General features: G+C 45.3%; 1 protein-coding gene across 7 annotated transcripts in view; it reads right to left on the bottom strand.

The window, feature by feature from the left end:
* Nucleotides 1-294: 294 nt before the first annotated feature.
* Nucleotides 295-18463, bottom strand: part of LOC142378855 (dynamin-2-like) — a 30040-nt gene continuing 11871 nt past the window's right edge. Inside the window, exons 12-19 of one of the 7 annotated variants that reach the window (XM_075463786.1) lie at nucleotides 16505-16559; nucleotides 7871-7981; nucleotides 7538-7647; nucleotides 7332-7443; nucleotides 6358-6525; nucleotides 5766-5992; nucleotides 3699-3941; nucleotides 295-1382 (exon numbers count right to left, since the gene is read on the bottom strand). In XM_075463786.1, the coding sequence (XP_075319901.1) occupies nucleotides 1343-1382; nucleotides 3699-3941; nucleotides 5766-5992; nucleotides 6358-6525; nucleotides 7332-7443; nucleotides 7538-7647; nucleotides 7871-7981; nucleotides 16505-16559 (1066 nt within the window). In that variant the 3' untranslated portion in view covers nucleotides 295-1342. The other 6 variants (XM_075463785.1, XM_075463784.1, XM_075463791.1 and 3 more) reach the window with 6 other exon arrangements.

Genomic DNA, 18463 nt, shown 5'->3' with positions numbered 1-18463 from the left:
TTGATGGAAGTTGTCTTTGCGGATTGCAGACTGTTATGAAGACAGTTGGTTCTAAATTAAAGCTAAGCTTCATGACAGTCGTGTGTTAAATGCACAAAAGCTTCACCTTTATGTTCATGCACTTTGGGGGAAAAAGGAGGTTGCACAAAATCACAGTGCTGTTGAGTGACTGTGCTCAGGCGGCAGCTGAGGATTTCTTTTGCTGCAATTTCAAATTGTTTTTGCTGGTCAGATCGAGCTCCATCTTATGTCAGACGCGCGGGGGGGATATCCCAAAAACAAATTTAAACAGAGCTGAATTTGAATTTATTACACACTTGAAGTTGAGCATTCATATTTATATATATATATATATATATATATATATATGTATAAATACACGTAATTGCCTGCAACCATGTATAAGTATACATACATGTGTACAGGCTCATAAGAAAACATGCAGAAGTAAAGTACATCTGAAGCGAACAACAACTTGATGTAAAATACAAGAGAACATGACCAGGGACAGAATGTATCAACAGGTAGAGAAAATCCACGAAAAGGCCAAATTGTGGAAGTAAGTTTTTAGTAGTCTTTTGAAACAGTTGGGGAAACCATTGGGGAATGATGTATAACCTATGGAGCTATAACCTTCAAGTCCACCAGGTATGTTTGAAGTATGCTGTGGGTGGTGAAAATGTTAAAATGTGTGACTCATGATTCGTGCAGATACACTCCAGGTGCTCCCTGTTCACATCCTGATGGGTTAGAGCTGTTTTGGCAGTTTGAGGAGGACCTTTTCAATATTAGGTTGGCGGTAATAACGGAATTTCTGACTGGTGTGTATTAAAAAAAAAAAAAAAAAAAAAAAGGAACCACTGTCGTGTAAAGTACTTTAATTGTCAGTTTGAAGGGGGATTAGACAACACTGTAGTATGTATATATGAAGATTTAACTTTTTGTGGCATCTTAATTTGGTAAAAATGTTCTTTGTTCCATTTATTTTTATTTCTAACAACATACGAGATGAAGAACTATTATTTCAGTAGTATTTACAGTGACAAAAGAAAAACATCAGGATTTAAATACATTATGTTAAATATTAAGCCTAAAGATACACCTGTGTGTACAATGGTTTGTTTCAGTGGTGGACTGAAGCAAATCCATCACGCATACGACGTTGGCTTCGGTTTTGACACAGCTATTATCATTATCGTGATCTTTTATTTCCGCATATTGTCTTCTTTAAATGTCAAGCTTAAGGATTGGAAAACAGCTGTTCACAACAGAAAGTCTGTTAATGTCAAGTGGAGTAGAGTCTTGCTGGTTGAGCCACAGTGATGCCTCATGTGAGGTGTCCTCACCAGTGGTTTGGACGTGAAGGGACTTGTGGAGGTCGCCTGTGTGAGAGGACCGTGAAAAGAACATTTCCAGTTAGGTTTTGAACCTGTAGAAGGAAAACAGCATAGGTTTGCGGTACTTTTTTCCTACCTGTTTAGTTCTACGAAATGCCCTAAAACAACTAGCACAATCTACACTGCGCGTTTCCACTAGCAACCACAGTTACCATGGTGACTGCAGGTCCATCAGAGTGAGTAATGAAGGTCTTGCTAGGCTGCACACAGGGGGTGTGAAATTTTACTGTGCAGCTGTTTGGATTCCTCATGCAATCATGCAGACCTGAAGATGTTCACCTGAACGCTCTTGTGTAAAATGAATGCATTTGTGTGGAAGGACTCCTCCGCACTGCATGTTTACAGTTTGTACAGAGAAAACAAAGAAAGACTTGATTTGAGAAACCGATCAAAGTATTTATAGCAGAAACAAGCACCAGCCACCACACCTTCTCCTTTCCATTCTTTTATTCACTCCCTCTTTCTTCCATTATTTATTTTTTTATTTTTTTACTTATTATGCCTTTAATTTCTCACGTTATTTCAAAGCAGTCTGCATAGGATGCACTTTTTCCATTGAGGATAAGCACTTGTGGGAAGTAAGTGTCATTAGATGTTTGACTGGGTAAGGTTTTTCTTACGTCAGCTCCTTTATAGTTATACTTAGAATCACACCAGAAAAAGTCCCACTGCTGCAGCACTTCCCCTCAACCTTCTCCCTCCTGTCTCACAATGATGTGGCTATGGTAAATAAAAGAACTTATTTATCAGCAAAAACATTAAAGCAAATAAATTCCACTGGTCAGTGGGATTTTAAGAAGCCTATTTGAAGCTGAGAAAATGTAATAGAAAGTTGATTTTATCAAAAGGTGCAGCTTACTTGTTGAGGTGCTTAGTGTGTAAAGTTACTGACAAAACATAAGCAAGAGTACAACAAATAGAAGTTACTTTCGAACATTTTTCTTTCCCCATAAAAAAAGACATTTCATTTCAAAAGAAAAATGACACATGACTAGGTGGTTCATAATCTTCACTAGACATGTTAACTGTATCCCTTTTTGTAATACTGAATGCCATCGGATACTTGTTAAAAAATATCTACACATTAAATGATAAGTGCATACAAAATGCTTCAGCATCAGATTACGAGTTACAGTAGTCTAGTTACAACATGAAACAAAATCTAGTGACAAAGTTTTCTGCTTGAAAGAAATATAGACGTGTAAACAGAGTCTGTATGACCAGAATAAAACAAAAAACAGGTGTTTGTGTGATTTTAGTCAAGCAGGGAGGGCTCTGAAGGACGTATGACAGTGGGTCTGTTGGGTGCAGCCGGAGGTCTTCTGCTGCAGGAGGAGAGAGGAGAGGAGGTGTTGGTGGGAGGGGAGAGAAAACATGCGAGGAGAAAAATATCATCAGTCATGCACCAGTGGTTCCCAAAAACACCAAAAGTCAGAATGTACAGTGCAACCCTTCACCAGTAGTTTTGAATGCAAAGACACTTTTAGCAAAAGAGGATGTGAAGGTTTGTAACACAGTGTTGCACTTTTTTTTCTTCCTTTGGTTGGATGGAAAGTTGGTCAAAAGTGAAAGTGAATCACAGAAAGACGTGGAACAAGACGAACAAAGTTCCATACACTGGACTGGATAACTGACCAGGGCAGTATTTCACTGCTCAGATTTCTGCACATTGCAAACTACATTTTTACACAGAGTGGATGCACTTAGTTTGAGTCTAAGCTTTACAAATCCAAGGAAGCTTATGAACAGTTTCACATTGGTTGTGGACAACATCTGCTGATTATAAATGCAGAGTTGTGCTGAAATCTGATTTCCTGAAGAATCCTATCTCAATTTTTTGCCCAAAGATTAAGTAAGGCAGTTAGAAATTGTCCAAAACATTCAACTATAGACAGTAGGTTTTATTATCAGTAGGATTAATCATCAAAAAGATGAGCAATTATCTGAAATGTCTTGGAAGTGGGCAGATAAACTCCAAATTTGGCTGTATCAAGTAGAAATGGATTGAGACAAAATATCAGATTTGGACCAAATGGCAAAAGCCTTCACGATAGCAATATTATTCCCATATCAACAGAAAACCTGGACCTGGATTATTAGACTGGTTTACTCCTACAGTGTGTTAAAGTATGACTTTCAAGGTTCCTGAATAAAAAAAAAAAAGTGTGTAAACAAAACAATTACCCAATTTTCATCACAGCGTGAGGTCAGCTTCACTCTCTCTACATCTTAGACATGAAGGACGTTAAATTGATGTGTGTGAGTGTGTGTTGGAGTGAGTACATATATGAAAGGTTTTACCTGGGAATTCCCGGAGGCAGAGCTGGAGGCACACGGGCCGGCCTTGATGGAACAAGAGGCACAGCAGCAGAGTTGGCATCTGCATAGGCTGATGGAGGTCCTGGTCGAGAGGGCACAGGTGGTGCCCCAAATGCTGGTGAGGGATTAAGGGGGGGTGGAGCACCTGGGGTAGGGCCCCTCGCTGCTGGGGGTCGGCTTGGAGGGGGTGCTGTTGATGTGGCAGGACGGGACGCTGGAGGAGGACTGTCGCAAAGAAGAGAAATGGTATTGACTAGAGACGTTCAAAATTTGATTTGAATTTTAATTCAAGTAAGGGAGTGGTCACTGTATGAGCCTGTGGGAGACAATTAAGCTGGCTTTTATTTGGTAAACTGTTAGTGTTAAACACATGAGACACAGTCCCGTGCAGAGGTAGCGACCCACCCATAATTTCTTTATATTGCCAGTAACACAGGAAACAGGTGCAGTGATTTTACAGAAATGTGCAAAAAAAAATGGAAATACAGTACAGGAGGTAAAAACAGAGTTTAGACATTTCTATGTCCATATTTGGTGTGAGCATCTTTATCCTTCAATACAACCTGAAACCTGTTAGAAAAAAAAACTTTTTTAGTTCTCCAGGCTTCGAAGGACATCCCAAAGCTCTTCTTTGGATGTCGGCTGCCTTTTGTTCTGTTCTCTGTCAACATGATCCCACACTGCTTTAATAATGTTGAGGTCCGGGCTCTGAGGAGGATTCATCCCTCCATAAGACCTGCTGCCACTGATTTTCAGTCCACTTCTTGTGTCATTTGGCATAGCTCAGCCTTTTCTCCCTGTTTCCCTTCCTGAAGAATTGCTGCTTGACAGCCACCCTTCCATGGAGCCCATTTCTGATGAGGCTTGGGCCAACAGCAGATGGATCAACTGAAGGTCCAGATGCATCTCTAAGGTCCTGTGTCAGGTCTTTGCTGGATTTTTTCCTCTTTCTTAAGGACATCACTTTCAGATACTGTTTATCTGCTGTAGATAGTTTTTTAAGGCCTGACCCTTCTTCTTTTACCCTCCACTTGTCCAGTTTCCTAAAGATTTTTAAGGATACACTGCACACCATGCTGAGATATGCCAAGTTTTCAGCTAATAGCTCTGTGGGAATCACCTTTATTGATGCAGAAATACTACTTTATGTCTGTCAAACTGTGTTATCTTTGGTATTTTTATTTGATGTAGCTAAAGAAATGGGAACAAATGATGTGTATCTGCAACAGGTTACTAGTAACAAAGTGCCTAAAGATATAATTTAAAAGTGGCTCCTTGCCAAATTGTCTGTTATGTGTAAACACAACAGTGGTTCATTTTTTACCTTTTGTACCTTTTTTATACGTGAATTATTATCATTACTTTCTTTAAAACTGCAAAAGCTGCATCATTCTTGTTAAAGGATGTAGCATTTATACTTCCCTCTTGACCAAACTCAGATGTAACAGTAAATTACACCTAAAAGCTATTGGATGACCTCTGGTGGACATTTTGAGAAAATATTAAGCAACATCAAGTTGCTTAAAGGGATAGTTCGCCTCTTTTGACATGAAGCTGTATGACATCCCATACTAGCAATATCATTTATGAACATTGACTTACCCCCCGCTGCGTCCTGTGAGCCGAGTTCCAGCTGAGTTTTGGCATTGACGAAGGTCGGCGTTCAAAAGAGTAATACATTTGCGTCACAAAATCCTCCCTCCAGAAAAAGTCAGAACTCACATCGCTTGGCGCTATTTCTCTCTCCCTTCATATCAATGCGTTCAGCCACCTAGCGACAGCCGCACCTGTTACGGTGTTTACTGCTCGGAAGCAGGGGAGTGCTCAGTCTGCACTTCGGTCTGCACAGTTTACACAGCCCGTAGTGATATAGCCCGCAGCGGGGGTTAAGTCAATGTTCATAAATGATATTGCTAATATGGGATGTCATACAGCTTCATGTCAAAAGAGGCGAACTATCCCTTTAATGCTTAGTGTCGTCCTATGCACATGACTGTTTTACTTATTGTTTTCTATTTTTTTCACATATTTCCACATATATATTGTCACCTTGGGTCTTTGGCAATCCAGTTGTCATCTACTGGTGGAGGCACTGGTACAGAAATAGTGGATGTGCTGATGTCTCCGATGATGACAAGAGCTTCTTTCAGAGCATGATACATCCTCAGCATCTCATCTCTCCTCTGAGCCTTCTCAGGAGACTCCTCCATCAAACTGCCCTGGTCTCCGGCTGAGTACAGGTAGGCCAGTAGCTCAGAGTGGATGAAATCCTTTGCCTGGACATGAGATGGGAAAAGCAGATGCCTGATGCAGATAGGAAATCAGAGTAACCTGTTTTATGAGTAAGTCCCACGTTTTTGGTTACATTGGGACAGCCAACAACATATCATCTTATAAAGCAGTACCAGGGTTAACGTTTCTTTTCCACCTAACCATTTAAACAACATAATACTCCTTTTATCTGTTTTAGTGTCCAACTGCACCTCTTTAACTGCTCCACTACTTTCACCAGATGTTAACTGACCGACTTTTTAGTGAGTCGGTCAGTTAACATCTTTCCACTGCTGCTGTGGAAATAGCGGAAAAAGCAGCAAACCCGAATGAAAAATCAATGTCTAACAGGGAAAAAAAAAAAGCATACACTGTTGATCATGAGGTGCATGATGGTCTTGGGCATGAGGTCTCTGATGGATTTGTTGACAATGCCAATGTACGAGTCCACAAGGTTGCGGATGGTCTCCACCTGGCGCTCCAGCTGCGGATCCATGGACACCGTGTCGCTGGGAATCATCGCATCCTCGTTTTCAGGCTGCAGGATACAGAGACCGGGAGAAGGGTAGGAGGCCGAAACAGAAATGAAGTAATGATTAATCAAAAAAATGTCTTTTCTCAGTAAATTCCGGTTTACTGATTTACTGGTTTTGATTTATTTATGTAGTTGTTTTTATTTTACACATGACATCTAACTGCTCAGTTTCAAATTGGAAATTATAAGAAAACTCCCAGTACTGAAAAAAATCGAAGAGTTTCAGTTCTTCTTATTCATTTCCGGGCACACTCATTACGAGATTCTCGTAGACAGCCATGTAGGTTCCTGAAATCTCCATCTGGATAAGTTTTCATTTAGCAAATAAAAAGGTACCTATTTGTCAGGACCTGTGTATATCATGACATCAGACCTGCCTGCCTGATTATGTTGTTCATCAACGTAAATAGCTTCTAATTTATGTGCAAAGGTTTGGAAAAACCAATCAAGACAAAGCAATATATTAAGTTATTTTTGACCATTTGTTGGTTAATGTCACTCAATGACTTTTGATAATCATAATAATAATATATCTGATATATGATACCTGTATTTAGTTATACAGTATGTACAGAAACAAGAGTCGTATTTGTTGGTAAATAGCTTAAAACACTAGTATGGAGTGGCACAGACTGGATAAAGTAGTGTCGGAACTGGAACGAAGAGTGAAGAGAGCATTACAACTGAAAAATGTACGGTGGTTTTTTTACATTATAATGTATGCAAATTCCCGTAATCTATTTGCATGTATCCACTATAAAAGTAACTACAGTTTGCAGATGACATGCAGTGAACACACTCTTGTGCACCTGATCTTTCTCTGGGTAAACACCGGCCCTAAGGAAGGAGGCCTTCCAGCTGTCAACATCCTCCTGGGTGTCACAGGCCAATTCAATCTGACGAAGGTCTTTGTACACATTCCTGTGAGGCACACATACACTCGATCATTTACCAGTGATCCAAACCAAAAGAAAGCAAGAAAATGTGATGTTTTGGAAGATTGAGGCATCCGCACCTCTGTTCCGTATTGAAGATGGCAAAGACGTGCTTGCTGGACATGAAGCCCTTTTCTACGTCCCTCAGCTTCAGGTTGTCAAGAGGCAGCATGTACTTCTTCTCTTTTTCCTGACATGACATCCAGTGATGTAAAAACAATTTGTAAAAAAAAATTCCTTACAAAAGAAAAAAAAAAAAACACACTCAAGAGAGCAATGTGAAATGATTTCACAAGTGGAGTTTTCTTTAGCCTGTGGCGACAACTTTATGACAGTGATAAAGTAATGACTTTCCCGGATGATGACCCTCCTCCCACATAGAGAGAAATTTAGTGTCCTGTAAACAGCCTTACCTCCTCATCTTTGTACCATGACAGAGACTCAGCGGTCAGGACAAACCAGTAGTCTTTGGACCCGCCCTTCATGATACTGATGTTGATGGTGAGCCAGCCTCTGCGGATGACCTGCAAACAGAGTCCAAACAACCGCTGACTGCACTACTCTTCCCAAGAAAGAAAAGGAAACCACTAAAAACAAATTCAGTAGATACAGAATGTATGTAGAGAGACACACCACTCTTATTTTTCAAATGAAACATTAATAGGAATCAGATAATTGAATGCCAAATTCATTTTACTTTTAAAAGTCTGAGCAAGATAACGGCAATTTCTCCTTTTAAACTTAACTCACTTGAAGATTTTCAGCCAACCTGAGTAATATTTACTCTTCAAGTGAGCTGACAAAAGCTTTGACCTCTCCTAAAAATTGGGTCAGGGTTCTTCTACATTCTCCATTCAAAAATTAAATCATATTATCATATATTCTACCACCAAACTAATACAGTTAATGCAAACTAATGCATTTTATTGAAACTGTAATGCTTAAACTGTGCAACACAGAAAACCAACAACTCTGACCAAAGAGGATCTAATCTAAAAGGTGTTAACTGTACTGCTGTCACCTTGACTGAACTACAAACCATGCATCAAGCCGGAAGCCTGTTCAACTACCTGAGCGATGGAAACCTATGGTGCTTATACAGCCGAAGAGGTGTGCACAGTATTCTTGGAATTGTTTGTACATGAAATGTACACAAATGTTTTTTATATCCTCTCTTTTCTAATTTCTGTACTTATCCAGATCTGGAATATTGTAAAAAACATAATTCCATACTTTTCAAGGCTACAGAGGAGCTCCCTTGTGTGGTCTGTGGCTATAAAATGACACAAAAATTACATCTTTCTCCCATCTGCACCCCAAAACCACCCACAGCCACAAGTCTGCTTAAGGCTGACCTCAAAAGTAGAAATGCTTACGCAAGAATGAATGTCCCTCATTCAATGATAGTGCGTATACAGCAGCACTGCTACAGTAGGATTTGGAGATGGACCCTGCACAGGTCAGCCACATGTGATTATTACTCATCAAGATTAATTAATTGAGCTCTTAGATCCAAGGACTCAGGTCAGCTGGTCCAGTCCAGAGTCCAGACTAAACATGGAGAAGCAACATTTAGCTGTTATGCTGCAAACAAGTGGAACAAACTGCCAGTGGAGATTAAACCTTCACCAAATGTAGACATTTTTAAATCCAGGTTAAAGACATTTCTGTTCTCATGTGTATATGCATGAAATATCTTTTAACTTATCTAGACTGTTGCTTGTTTTTAAATTCATTTAAATGATTTTATTTGTTTCTCTTTATATTCTTTTATGTATTTTTAATGCTTCTTACACTCCCTGCTGCAATGCTTTTATTTTATGTAAAGCACTTTGAATTGTTTGTACATGAAATGTGCTATATAAATAAATTTGATTTGATTTGATTTGATTTGATTTGATTTTCCATCTGTGAAACATGTTTCATTAGCATCACAACATGTGACTTTTAATTTCCCCGTGTTCTCAGCCTTCTTTTGATTGGACACCCAAAAACATTTACTACATACACAGATAAAAATAAAGAAAAAAAAAAAACACTGTTCTGTTAGAATGAACAAATGTATTCTTAAAAACAATTAAATGGAAAAAATTCTTCCTATATTGATAGAAGTGGTGCATTTTTCAATTCTGTGACTACACGTTCATTTACAGACGGAACAGTAGCTTCTCTATCTCGAAAAGGATTAAATTCGTACGGCATTTATAAATAATACATGACAGATGGAGTAAGTAAAAACAAAAAATTAAGGGTTCCAAGGACAAGCCTTCTTCTTTGCATACCTCTGTTCATCAGACAGACAAACAAAAAGACACAGAGACACACATTTGTAATATGAGGACATATGCAACACTCTAATCTCACAGCCATAAATGTACTGTGGAGTTAGAAAGCCAATTTGTCAGAGCTTAAAGACCTGAAAAACTATTTTCTCAGAGCCAGACACCGAGTCATCTTTCAAGTCTGGTTGCACACCTCACTGACTTGGAGTAACCTAATTACCTATAGTAATGATACCGATAATAATATATGTCTTACTATTTCATTATCATGATGAAATCACATGATCTCAACCACTGGCAATCCTAACGCACCACCCTGACCGTGTAAGCTGCTGAGTCACAATAAATCAATCGGAGCCATTACTGTAACCATATGTTCTCTTTCATAATATTTCGCTCGATGTCTCACTATGGGATGCACGCCCCCGCTGCAGACCTCAGAAGCATCAATCTCATTACGCCAATCCTGATTGGCTGGTGAAACGTGTCCGTCCGCACCAGGTAGTCCCACCTACCTTAAATACCTCCTGCGGACGGCACCACGTCATTCAAACACCTCTTCTCACTCGGAGCATATCTCGCGTCCTCTGGCTAGCTAGCTTAACTGTCCGCAGACGGATCTTACTCAGCTTCTGTCGCCGGGCGCTAGCTAGCCTTGGATACTTTTTGCTTCGTCGGTCACACCAGATCGAACTCAGTGCTTTCCTCGCCTCTCCACGGCTTGGCCAGCACTGTCCTCGGCGCCTCACCACGGCTGTTCGAGTCCCGAGCGTTAGCACACCAGCTATCCTCTCGGCTTCACAGTTAGCACACCAGTTAACTGCCTCAACTCCCTGCCTGCACACCAGCTCGCGAGGAATGGAGGACAAAACCCCTCACACCAGAGGGCACGGAGACTCCGGGGCCCGTCCCTGTCGCTGTGGGAACAAGATATCGAGTAAAGATCCACACCAGGTCTGCTCGAGCTGCCTGGGGCTGCAACACGCCCGGCTGGCTATCGACGTCCCCGGCTCGTGTCAACACTGTGCGGTGTTCACCATCAAGAGTCTCCGCAGACGGCTAGCCCGCCAAGCTAGCTTGTCTGGACATGACCCCTATCTCCCTTCCGACGGCGCCGCCGTCGAGGGTGGAGAGGAGAGAGGGGTTGTTGCGGTGGCGGTACCGGAGGCTAGCGCCAGCTGGGGCTCCCAGCTCGACCTAGCCGCGGATCCCCCGCAGGAGGAAGACGTCCTATTGTTGGACTATGGGGACGATGAAGATGCCGCCTCGGACCTCCTCATATCAGAGGATGACGACGAGGAAGACATCTTCATCACTCCGGCCCGGGCTGCACAGCCCACGGCCTCCGTCGCCTCTCGGGATGGAGATGAGAGCAGCACACCAGCTTCTCCCCTCGCCAGCTCGGACATGCTCGACGTGTGCAAACGCGCTGCTGCCCGGCTTTGCATCCCCTGGCCTGCTGTCGTAGCTGAGACCTCCAGATCCCGCTACGAGGGGAAGAAATTGCCCTTGGCCAAGAGCGCGACGAAGCAACTTCTCCCCGTCTTCCCAGAGCTGCTGGATGAGGTGGCGCGCTCATGGAGAGACCGCCCATACAGCAGCAGGAGCCCGATTCCCGGGGCCTCGTCCCTCGACTGTGAGGCGATGGAGAGCCTGGGTCTGCTCCGCATGCCTCCGATGGAGCCACTCGTTGCAGCCCACCTTCACCCCCGGCTGTCAGCAGTGTCCTCCCGGAGCCCCAGTCTGCCGTCCAAGTCCGACCGTTTTCAGTCAGCCCTGACTGAAAAGGCTTACAAGGCGGTGGCGCTTTCGGCCAGAGCGCTCAATGTCCTCTCCCTGCTCACGGCTTACCAGGCTGAGTTGTGTGAGGATTTTGGGCAAACTCAGGACCCAGCTACGTGGGAGGAGATACCGGTCATTACCGACCTGTGTCTCCGTGTCCAACGCTGCGCGGTCCGGGCCACGGGAAAAGCGCTGGGGACGATGGTTCTGCAGGAACGAGCGAGGTGGCTCAACCTCGCCAACCTGTCGGACAGAGAGAAGGAGGACGTCCTGGACATGCCCATTGTCCCGGGGGGGATTTTCGGCTCCGCGTTGGACTCGATGCAACGGCGGTGTGAAGCCAAAAAGAAGGAGGATGAAGCTCTTCGGCTCTGCCTCCCTCGAAAGTCCCCGGCTCCCTCTCCGACTGTGCAGCGTAAAAGCTTCGCACAGGCCGCTTCCCAGGTTTCGCAGTTTAAAACGCCCAAACAGACGAAACCCCAGCTCGCCCCGGGCCCCCCGCCCGCTCGGGCCGGCTGGCCCAGGAAGCCCTCGGTCCCGGCTGCAGCTCCGCCGGCACAGCCCGTGCAAGCTGTCTTCAACCAGGCCAGGAAAAAGAAGAGAGCGGCCTGATCGCCCCTCTCTTCACCGGTGATGCAGCTGGATGTTCCCCGTTCACCAGCTCCACCTGTTCGGCTTTTGAGCGTGCTCCCGGAGGCCCACCACGCCCCCGTCTCCCGGCTGCCACGGACCGTGCCAGAGCAGACCGGGGGAGACGGACATTTGACGGCGGAGGGTTCAGCTGTTGCCCCTCTCTCATGTCCACAAGCACGCACAAGCACACACATTTCTGTAAAGAAAATAAAATGTGTCCCGCTGCAGCATCCAGGCCAAAGGCCGAGGGCTCAGCTAACAAAAGCCAAACAAAATATCAAAATAAGCAGCGTGGTGGTGACGCCCGCTGTCCCCCCTCGGCGAAAAGCCACGGCTTTCCCCGGGGCGAGGGGTGTGTGGGCCCGGCCGCTGCTCTGTCCTCCCGGGCAGAAACGCGCAGCGTCACCCGGGGGTCATGTCACTGTTCCGCCAGGAGAGGGCGCCGTCGCACCGCGGCTGGGGCTTCTCACGGCGGAGGGGCTGCGGTGTGTGTCCACTCTCTCCCCCAGATGGGAGCGATGGGCCGCTCTCGCAGCCTCACCCTGGGTGGTAAAGACGATCTCGAGGGGCTACAGGCTGCAGTTCGCCGCTGTTCCCCCGCGATTCGCCGGTATAATATACTCCCAGGCTCAGGGAGAGTCAGCTCGTGTTTTACAGGAGGAAATCCTCTCACTGTTAAACAAAGGAGCAATCTGTGTCGTACCTCCCGCACAGTGTCAGAGCGGTTTTTACTCCAGGTATTTTCTGGTCCCCAAACGGGGGGGGAGCGGAATTCGCCCTATCCTGGATCTACGTGCTCTGAACAAATATCTCAGGAAATACAAGTTCAGGATGCTAACACACGCATCCCTGCTGCGTCTTGTGAGACAGAACGACTGGTTCACTTCTGTAGATCTGAAAGACGCGTATTTCCACATCCCGATATATCCTCCCCACAGAAAGTATCTGAGATTTGCTTTCCGGGGGATCTGTTACGAGTACCGCGTGCTCCCTTTCGGTCTGTTCTTAAGCCCGAGGGTGTTTGTGCGGTGCACGGAAGCGGCAATAGCCCCGCTGAGACGGCAGGGCATCCGCTTGGCCACATATCTGGACGATTGGCTGCTGTTGGCACAATCGGAGCAGGAGGCCAGGGCGCACACGCGTATTCTCATACGACACCTATCCGATCTGGGTTTCGTGATAAACGCGGAAAAGAGCTTGCTGTCCCCGGCACAGGGCATAATCTTTCTGGGATTATCCCTGGACTCGGTGACTTTCACAGCGCGTCTCTCGGGGGACCGAGTGAAAGCTTTCAGGGCATGTCTTGCGCTCTTCCGTCCAGGCAAATCTGTTCAGTTCAGATTATGTCTGCGGTTACTCGGGCTGATGGCGTCTGCCATACTCGTAGTCCATCTTGGCCGGCTCCACATGAGGGAATTCCAGCTCTGGGTGGCCTCATGCGGGCTGGATCCCGTGCGTCATGGCGCACGGAGAGTGCTGGTCACACCGGGGTGTGCCAGGGCACTGCGCCACTGGCGGGTCCCGTCCTTTCTGACCCACGGGGTGCCCATGGGTTCCGTCCTGTCCAGGAAAGTGGTCACTACGGACGCCAGCCTGACAGGTTGGGGCGGAATTCACGAGGGCCGGTCTGTGAGGGGCCGCTGGAGTGTGGATCTCCAGCGCTCTCACATAAATTTTCTGGAACTTTCAGCGGTGTTCCTCTCCCTGAAACATTTCCTTCCGTCTCTCATGGGTCACCATGTCCTGGTGAGGACGGACAATACGACTACGGTGGCGTATATCAACCGTCAGGGGGGATTACGCTCCCGTCAGTTGCATATGCTGGCACGCAGACTGATCCTGTGGAGCTGTGGTCGTCTCCTCTCCCTGAGAGCGACGCACGTCCCGGGAGTCCTGAACACGGGTGCGGACCTGTTGTCCAGGGGCGCGCCGGTATACGGGGAGTGGACTCTGCACCCGGAGATTGTGGAACAGATATGGGCACGTTTCGGCCGGGCCGTGGTGGATCTGTTCGCATCGAGAGACAACACGCAGTGCGCGCTGTTTTACTCTCTCCGCAGCATGGATGCTCCCCTCGGCGTAGACGCACTAGCGCACGCCTGGCCGCGCGAGCGTCTTTACGCATTCCCCCCCCTGGCCTTGATACCCCCCACTCTGTCCAGAGTGAGGGAGCACGGCCACGCACTGATTTTGATAGCTCCGCATTGGCCTGCGATGCATTGGTTAACGGAGATATATCAGCTGATGTGCGCTCAGCCCTGGCAGCTCCCGCTTCGCAGGGACCTGCTATCACAGGGGGGGGGAGCGGTCTTCCACCCGCACCCAGAGCGCCTGGCACTGTGGGCCTGGCCCCTGAGTGGCTAAATCTGTCAGCTGTGGGTCTTTCACAGCGGGTGATTTCCACTATACAAAACGCTCGAGCCTCCTCCACTAGGTCTCTGTATGACTGTAAGTGGAGAGTGTTTGAGGGGTGGTGTCACAGAAATGGCCACATTCCTTTTCAGTGTCCAGTAGGAGTGATATTGTCATTCTTGCAGGACCTGATTGACAAAGGAAAAGCTTTCTCCACGGTTAAAGTGTACTTGGCGGCTATCGCCGCCTGTCACGTGGGTTTCGGGAAGCTAACAGCGAGCCAGCACCCGCTGGTTTGCCGCTTTATGAAGGGAGCGCGCAGGCTTCTCCCCGTGTCCAGACCGCTGGTACCACCATGGGATCTGGCCGTGGTCCTGGAAGGGCTTAAGGGCCCTCCCTTTGAACCACTGGAGGGGGCAGACTTGAAACACGTGTCTCTCAAGACAGTGTTGTTGCTGGCTTTGGCTTCGGCTAAACGGGTCAGTGACATCCATGCGCTCTCAGTGCATCCCTCATGCGCTCAGCTCTTTCCGGGGGATGTGAGGATGATTTTGAAGCCCAACCCGGCCTTTGTGCCTAAGGTGGTGGGCTCATGTTCTCCTATTGACCTTGTGGCTTTTGCTGCCTCACCAGGTGAGCAGATGTCGCATGCGTTATGTCCGGTCCGTGCAGTGAGCACTTATATGGACAGGACGAGGGGTTTCAGGAGGAGCGATCAGCTGTTCGTCTCCTGGGCTAACCCTCATAAGGGGAAACCTGTCACAAAGCAGCGTCTATCCCACTGGGTGGTGGAGGCGATTGCTTTGGCTTATACGAGTCAGGGTTTGCAGCCACCTGTGGGCCTGCGAGCGCACTCGACTCGGGGCTTGGCCGCATCCTGGGCCTTATTCAGGGGAGTCACTGTTCAGGACGTTTGTGCTGCAGCGAGTTGGTCCTCGCCTCTCACTTTTGTCCGTTTCTATATGCTGGACGTCTCCGCTCCGTGCGTGGCTAGAGCGGTTTGCTGTCCTGATTGGAACAGTGTACTTATCCCTATGGGTTGGTGGACGCTGGATAAGCTTGTCTGGCAATACGGGAGCAACCATATCCCATAGTGAGACATCGAGCGAAATATTATGAAAGAGAACTTTAGGTTATTTACATAACCCCGGTTCTCTGAGTAATATGAGTGAGATGTCTCACCAGACAACCCTTCTTGCTTGGGCGAGTGAGAAGAGGTGCTTATCTTGAATGACGTGGTGCCGTCCGCAGGAGGTATTTAAGGTAGGTGGGACTACCTGGTGCGGACGGACACGTTTCACCAGCCAATCAGGATTGGCGTAATGAGATTGATGCTTCTGAGGTCTGCAGCGGGGGCGTGCATCCCATAGTGAGACATCTCACTCATATTACTCAGAGAACCGGGGTTATGTAAATAACCTAAAGTCATTATGAGTCAGAGATGTTCACAGATGAGTCACACCTGTAAACTGCTGCTGTTGCTTGTAAATGAGCAGCATTTCATCACCACTAAGTGAGAACTAGTGGGAAGGGTTTGTCTAGAACTCTCCCAGTTGGACCTTTTTGTGAGCAAACAGATGCTCTTAAGCATTTCTTACGAGAGAGCTGTAAGTTCTCAATAATAAATCTGTGAGTATCACTCTCATTTCCCTCCTCTCCAACAGAAAACACAAATCTTGGTTCTCGACATGGAGTTACTGTTGACTCCCCCAACCACCACTACCAGAACAGGAAGCAGGGGGCCATGTTGCTTACCAGAATCTCTCTCCATGCACCGTTAAAATTGGAAAAAGGGGAGGAGACAAAAGAAAGGGGAATAAAGAGAAAAGACAAGCGAGGCACAGACAATAGCATGAAAATGTGAAGTAACAAAGAGCAATAAAGTTATGAGAGATGGGCTGAAAAGACTATGGAAAATGTAATAAATAACATCGTGGGAGAAGGAAGCAACAGAGGTGTGAGGACAGAGGAACAGATGCACACCGAGTCTATATTTACCTGATTGGGCATGACTCTCTTCTTGGTGGCATTAGCAGCCGTCCTTTGCTGGGCACTGCAGGAGAGAGGATCAATAAAAAATAGAAATAACAGTTCTAACTGTGGGATGAGCTACAGAACATATTCAAAACAAAGTTCAGAGGAGGAAAACACCGTATAGCCAGACTCTTGGATGTACTCTATGAGAAGACCCTCCACCCAAAAGTGTAGAAACACACTTCTGAAATCCACAGATGAAGGAATATCACTGCATAATACCACTTTTTTTGTTATTGATTATTCCAGCTGTTAGTTTTGCAATAAAAAAACTTGTTCAACAAACATCCATCACAATGTGTAGATCCTGAAGATGAAGAAAAGTGAAGAAAATGAAGAAAAGTGGCAAACGAGAGATTCAATCTATCTGGCGTTTGGCATTATAATTTGATAAAGACTTAATTCTTTGTGCACCCATCATTGACCTATTTACAACCTCAATCCCTAAAAAGTTGTGATGCTGTGTAAAATGTAAATAAAAGCAGAGTGCAGAGATTTGCATCTCACATGAACCAATATTTAATTCATGTGAGAAGATAGAAAACATCAAATTTTGAAAAACCTTTTTGTTCTATAAAAAGAAAGTAGCAGCAACACATTTAAAAAATGTTGGGACGCAAGTAAAAAAAATGCTGGAAAAGTAAGTGTTACTAAAAAGAAACAGCTGGAGGAACAAGTTGCAACTAATTAGGTCAATTGCACACAGGTCACTAACATAATTGGGTATGAAAGAGCAACTCAGAGAGGCAGAGGCTCAGCAATCTGCAAAAAAAAATTCAACAAATTGTGAAAGCAATATTAGAATAATGTTCAGCAAACACTTATTCGAAATAAATATTCCATCATTTACAGAACATAATATCAACAAAAGATTCAGAGACTCTGGAGACATCTGATATGACATTCAGGCCCTCGGGTGATACTGCATTAAAAACAGCCCTGATCTCGTTGTCTGTGAACACAGCTCGCCGTGCCATCCAAAAATCCATGTTAAAGCTCCATCATGCAAAGAAGAAGCCTTATGTGTCCAGAAACACAGCAATGTCTCCTCCGGACCAAAGCTCATTTAAAATAGACTCTGTTCTGTGCTAAGAACAATTCAAATTTTTAATTTCCTTTGAAAATCATGGACCCAGTGACCTCTGGTCCAAAAGCCTGCATCTCTGATGGTTTGGGGGTGCATTAGTACCTATGGAGCCTGCAACTGGCCAACTGGTTTTAGAGCAACAAATGCTCCCATCTAGACAACCTCTTCTGCGAGGCAATGCTGAACTACATACTGCGTCTGTTATCACAGCATGGCTTCTTAGCAGAAGAGTCCAGTTGCAGAACTGGCCTGTCTGCAGTCCAGACTTTTCACCAACTGAAATTATTTTGAGCATCATGAAACACAAAATACCACAAAGAAGTCCCAGGACTATTGAGTAGCTAGAATCCCGTATCAGACAAGAATGGGACAACATTCCTCTCCCAAAGGTCCAAGCAACTGGTCGACCCAGTTCCCAGAAGTTTACAGACTGTTGTTAAAAGAAGGGGAGATATTACACTGTGGTAAGCATAGTCCTGTCCTGTCCCAACATGTTGCTGCCAGTGTGAGTCAAATGTTACTGCATTCTGTTTCTGTGTCCCAACTTTTTTTGGAACTGGGATTGCATGTTCTTATATCAGCGAACACATTATTTTTACAACAAGAAGCACTTGCAGCAAAAAATCTAATTACTAAGAGTGTGTCCATGAAAACTACTAGATTAATGATTGCAAACTATTACACAATCAGTAATAGTAAGCTCTCAGTTGTTTTAAGATGCTCTCATATTGCAACAGAAAAGCTTATTGTTGAACGATGAAGAATAGTAATACAGCTTTATATATATCATGTGCAAATGTTTGGTTTTTAGGTCATTTTGACATACAAATGGTGAA

The sequence above is a fragment of the Odontesthes bonariensis genome, chromosome 4 (assembly GCF_027942865.1).
Source record: "Odontesthes bonariensis isolate fOdoBon6 chromosome 4, fOdoBon6.hap1, whole genome shotgun sequence".
In the NCBI taxonomy this organism is placed as follows: Eukaryota; Metazoa; Chordata; class Actinopteri; order Atheriniformes; family Atherinopsidae; genus Odontesthes; species Odontesthes bonariensis.
This window is presented reverse-complemented; position numbering and strand designations above follow the sequence as displayed.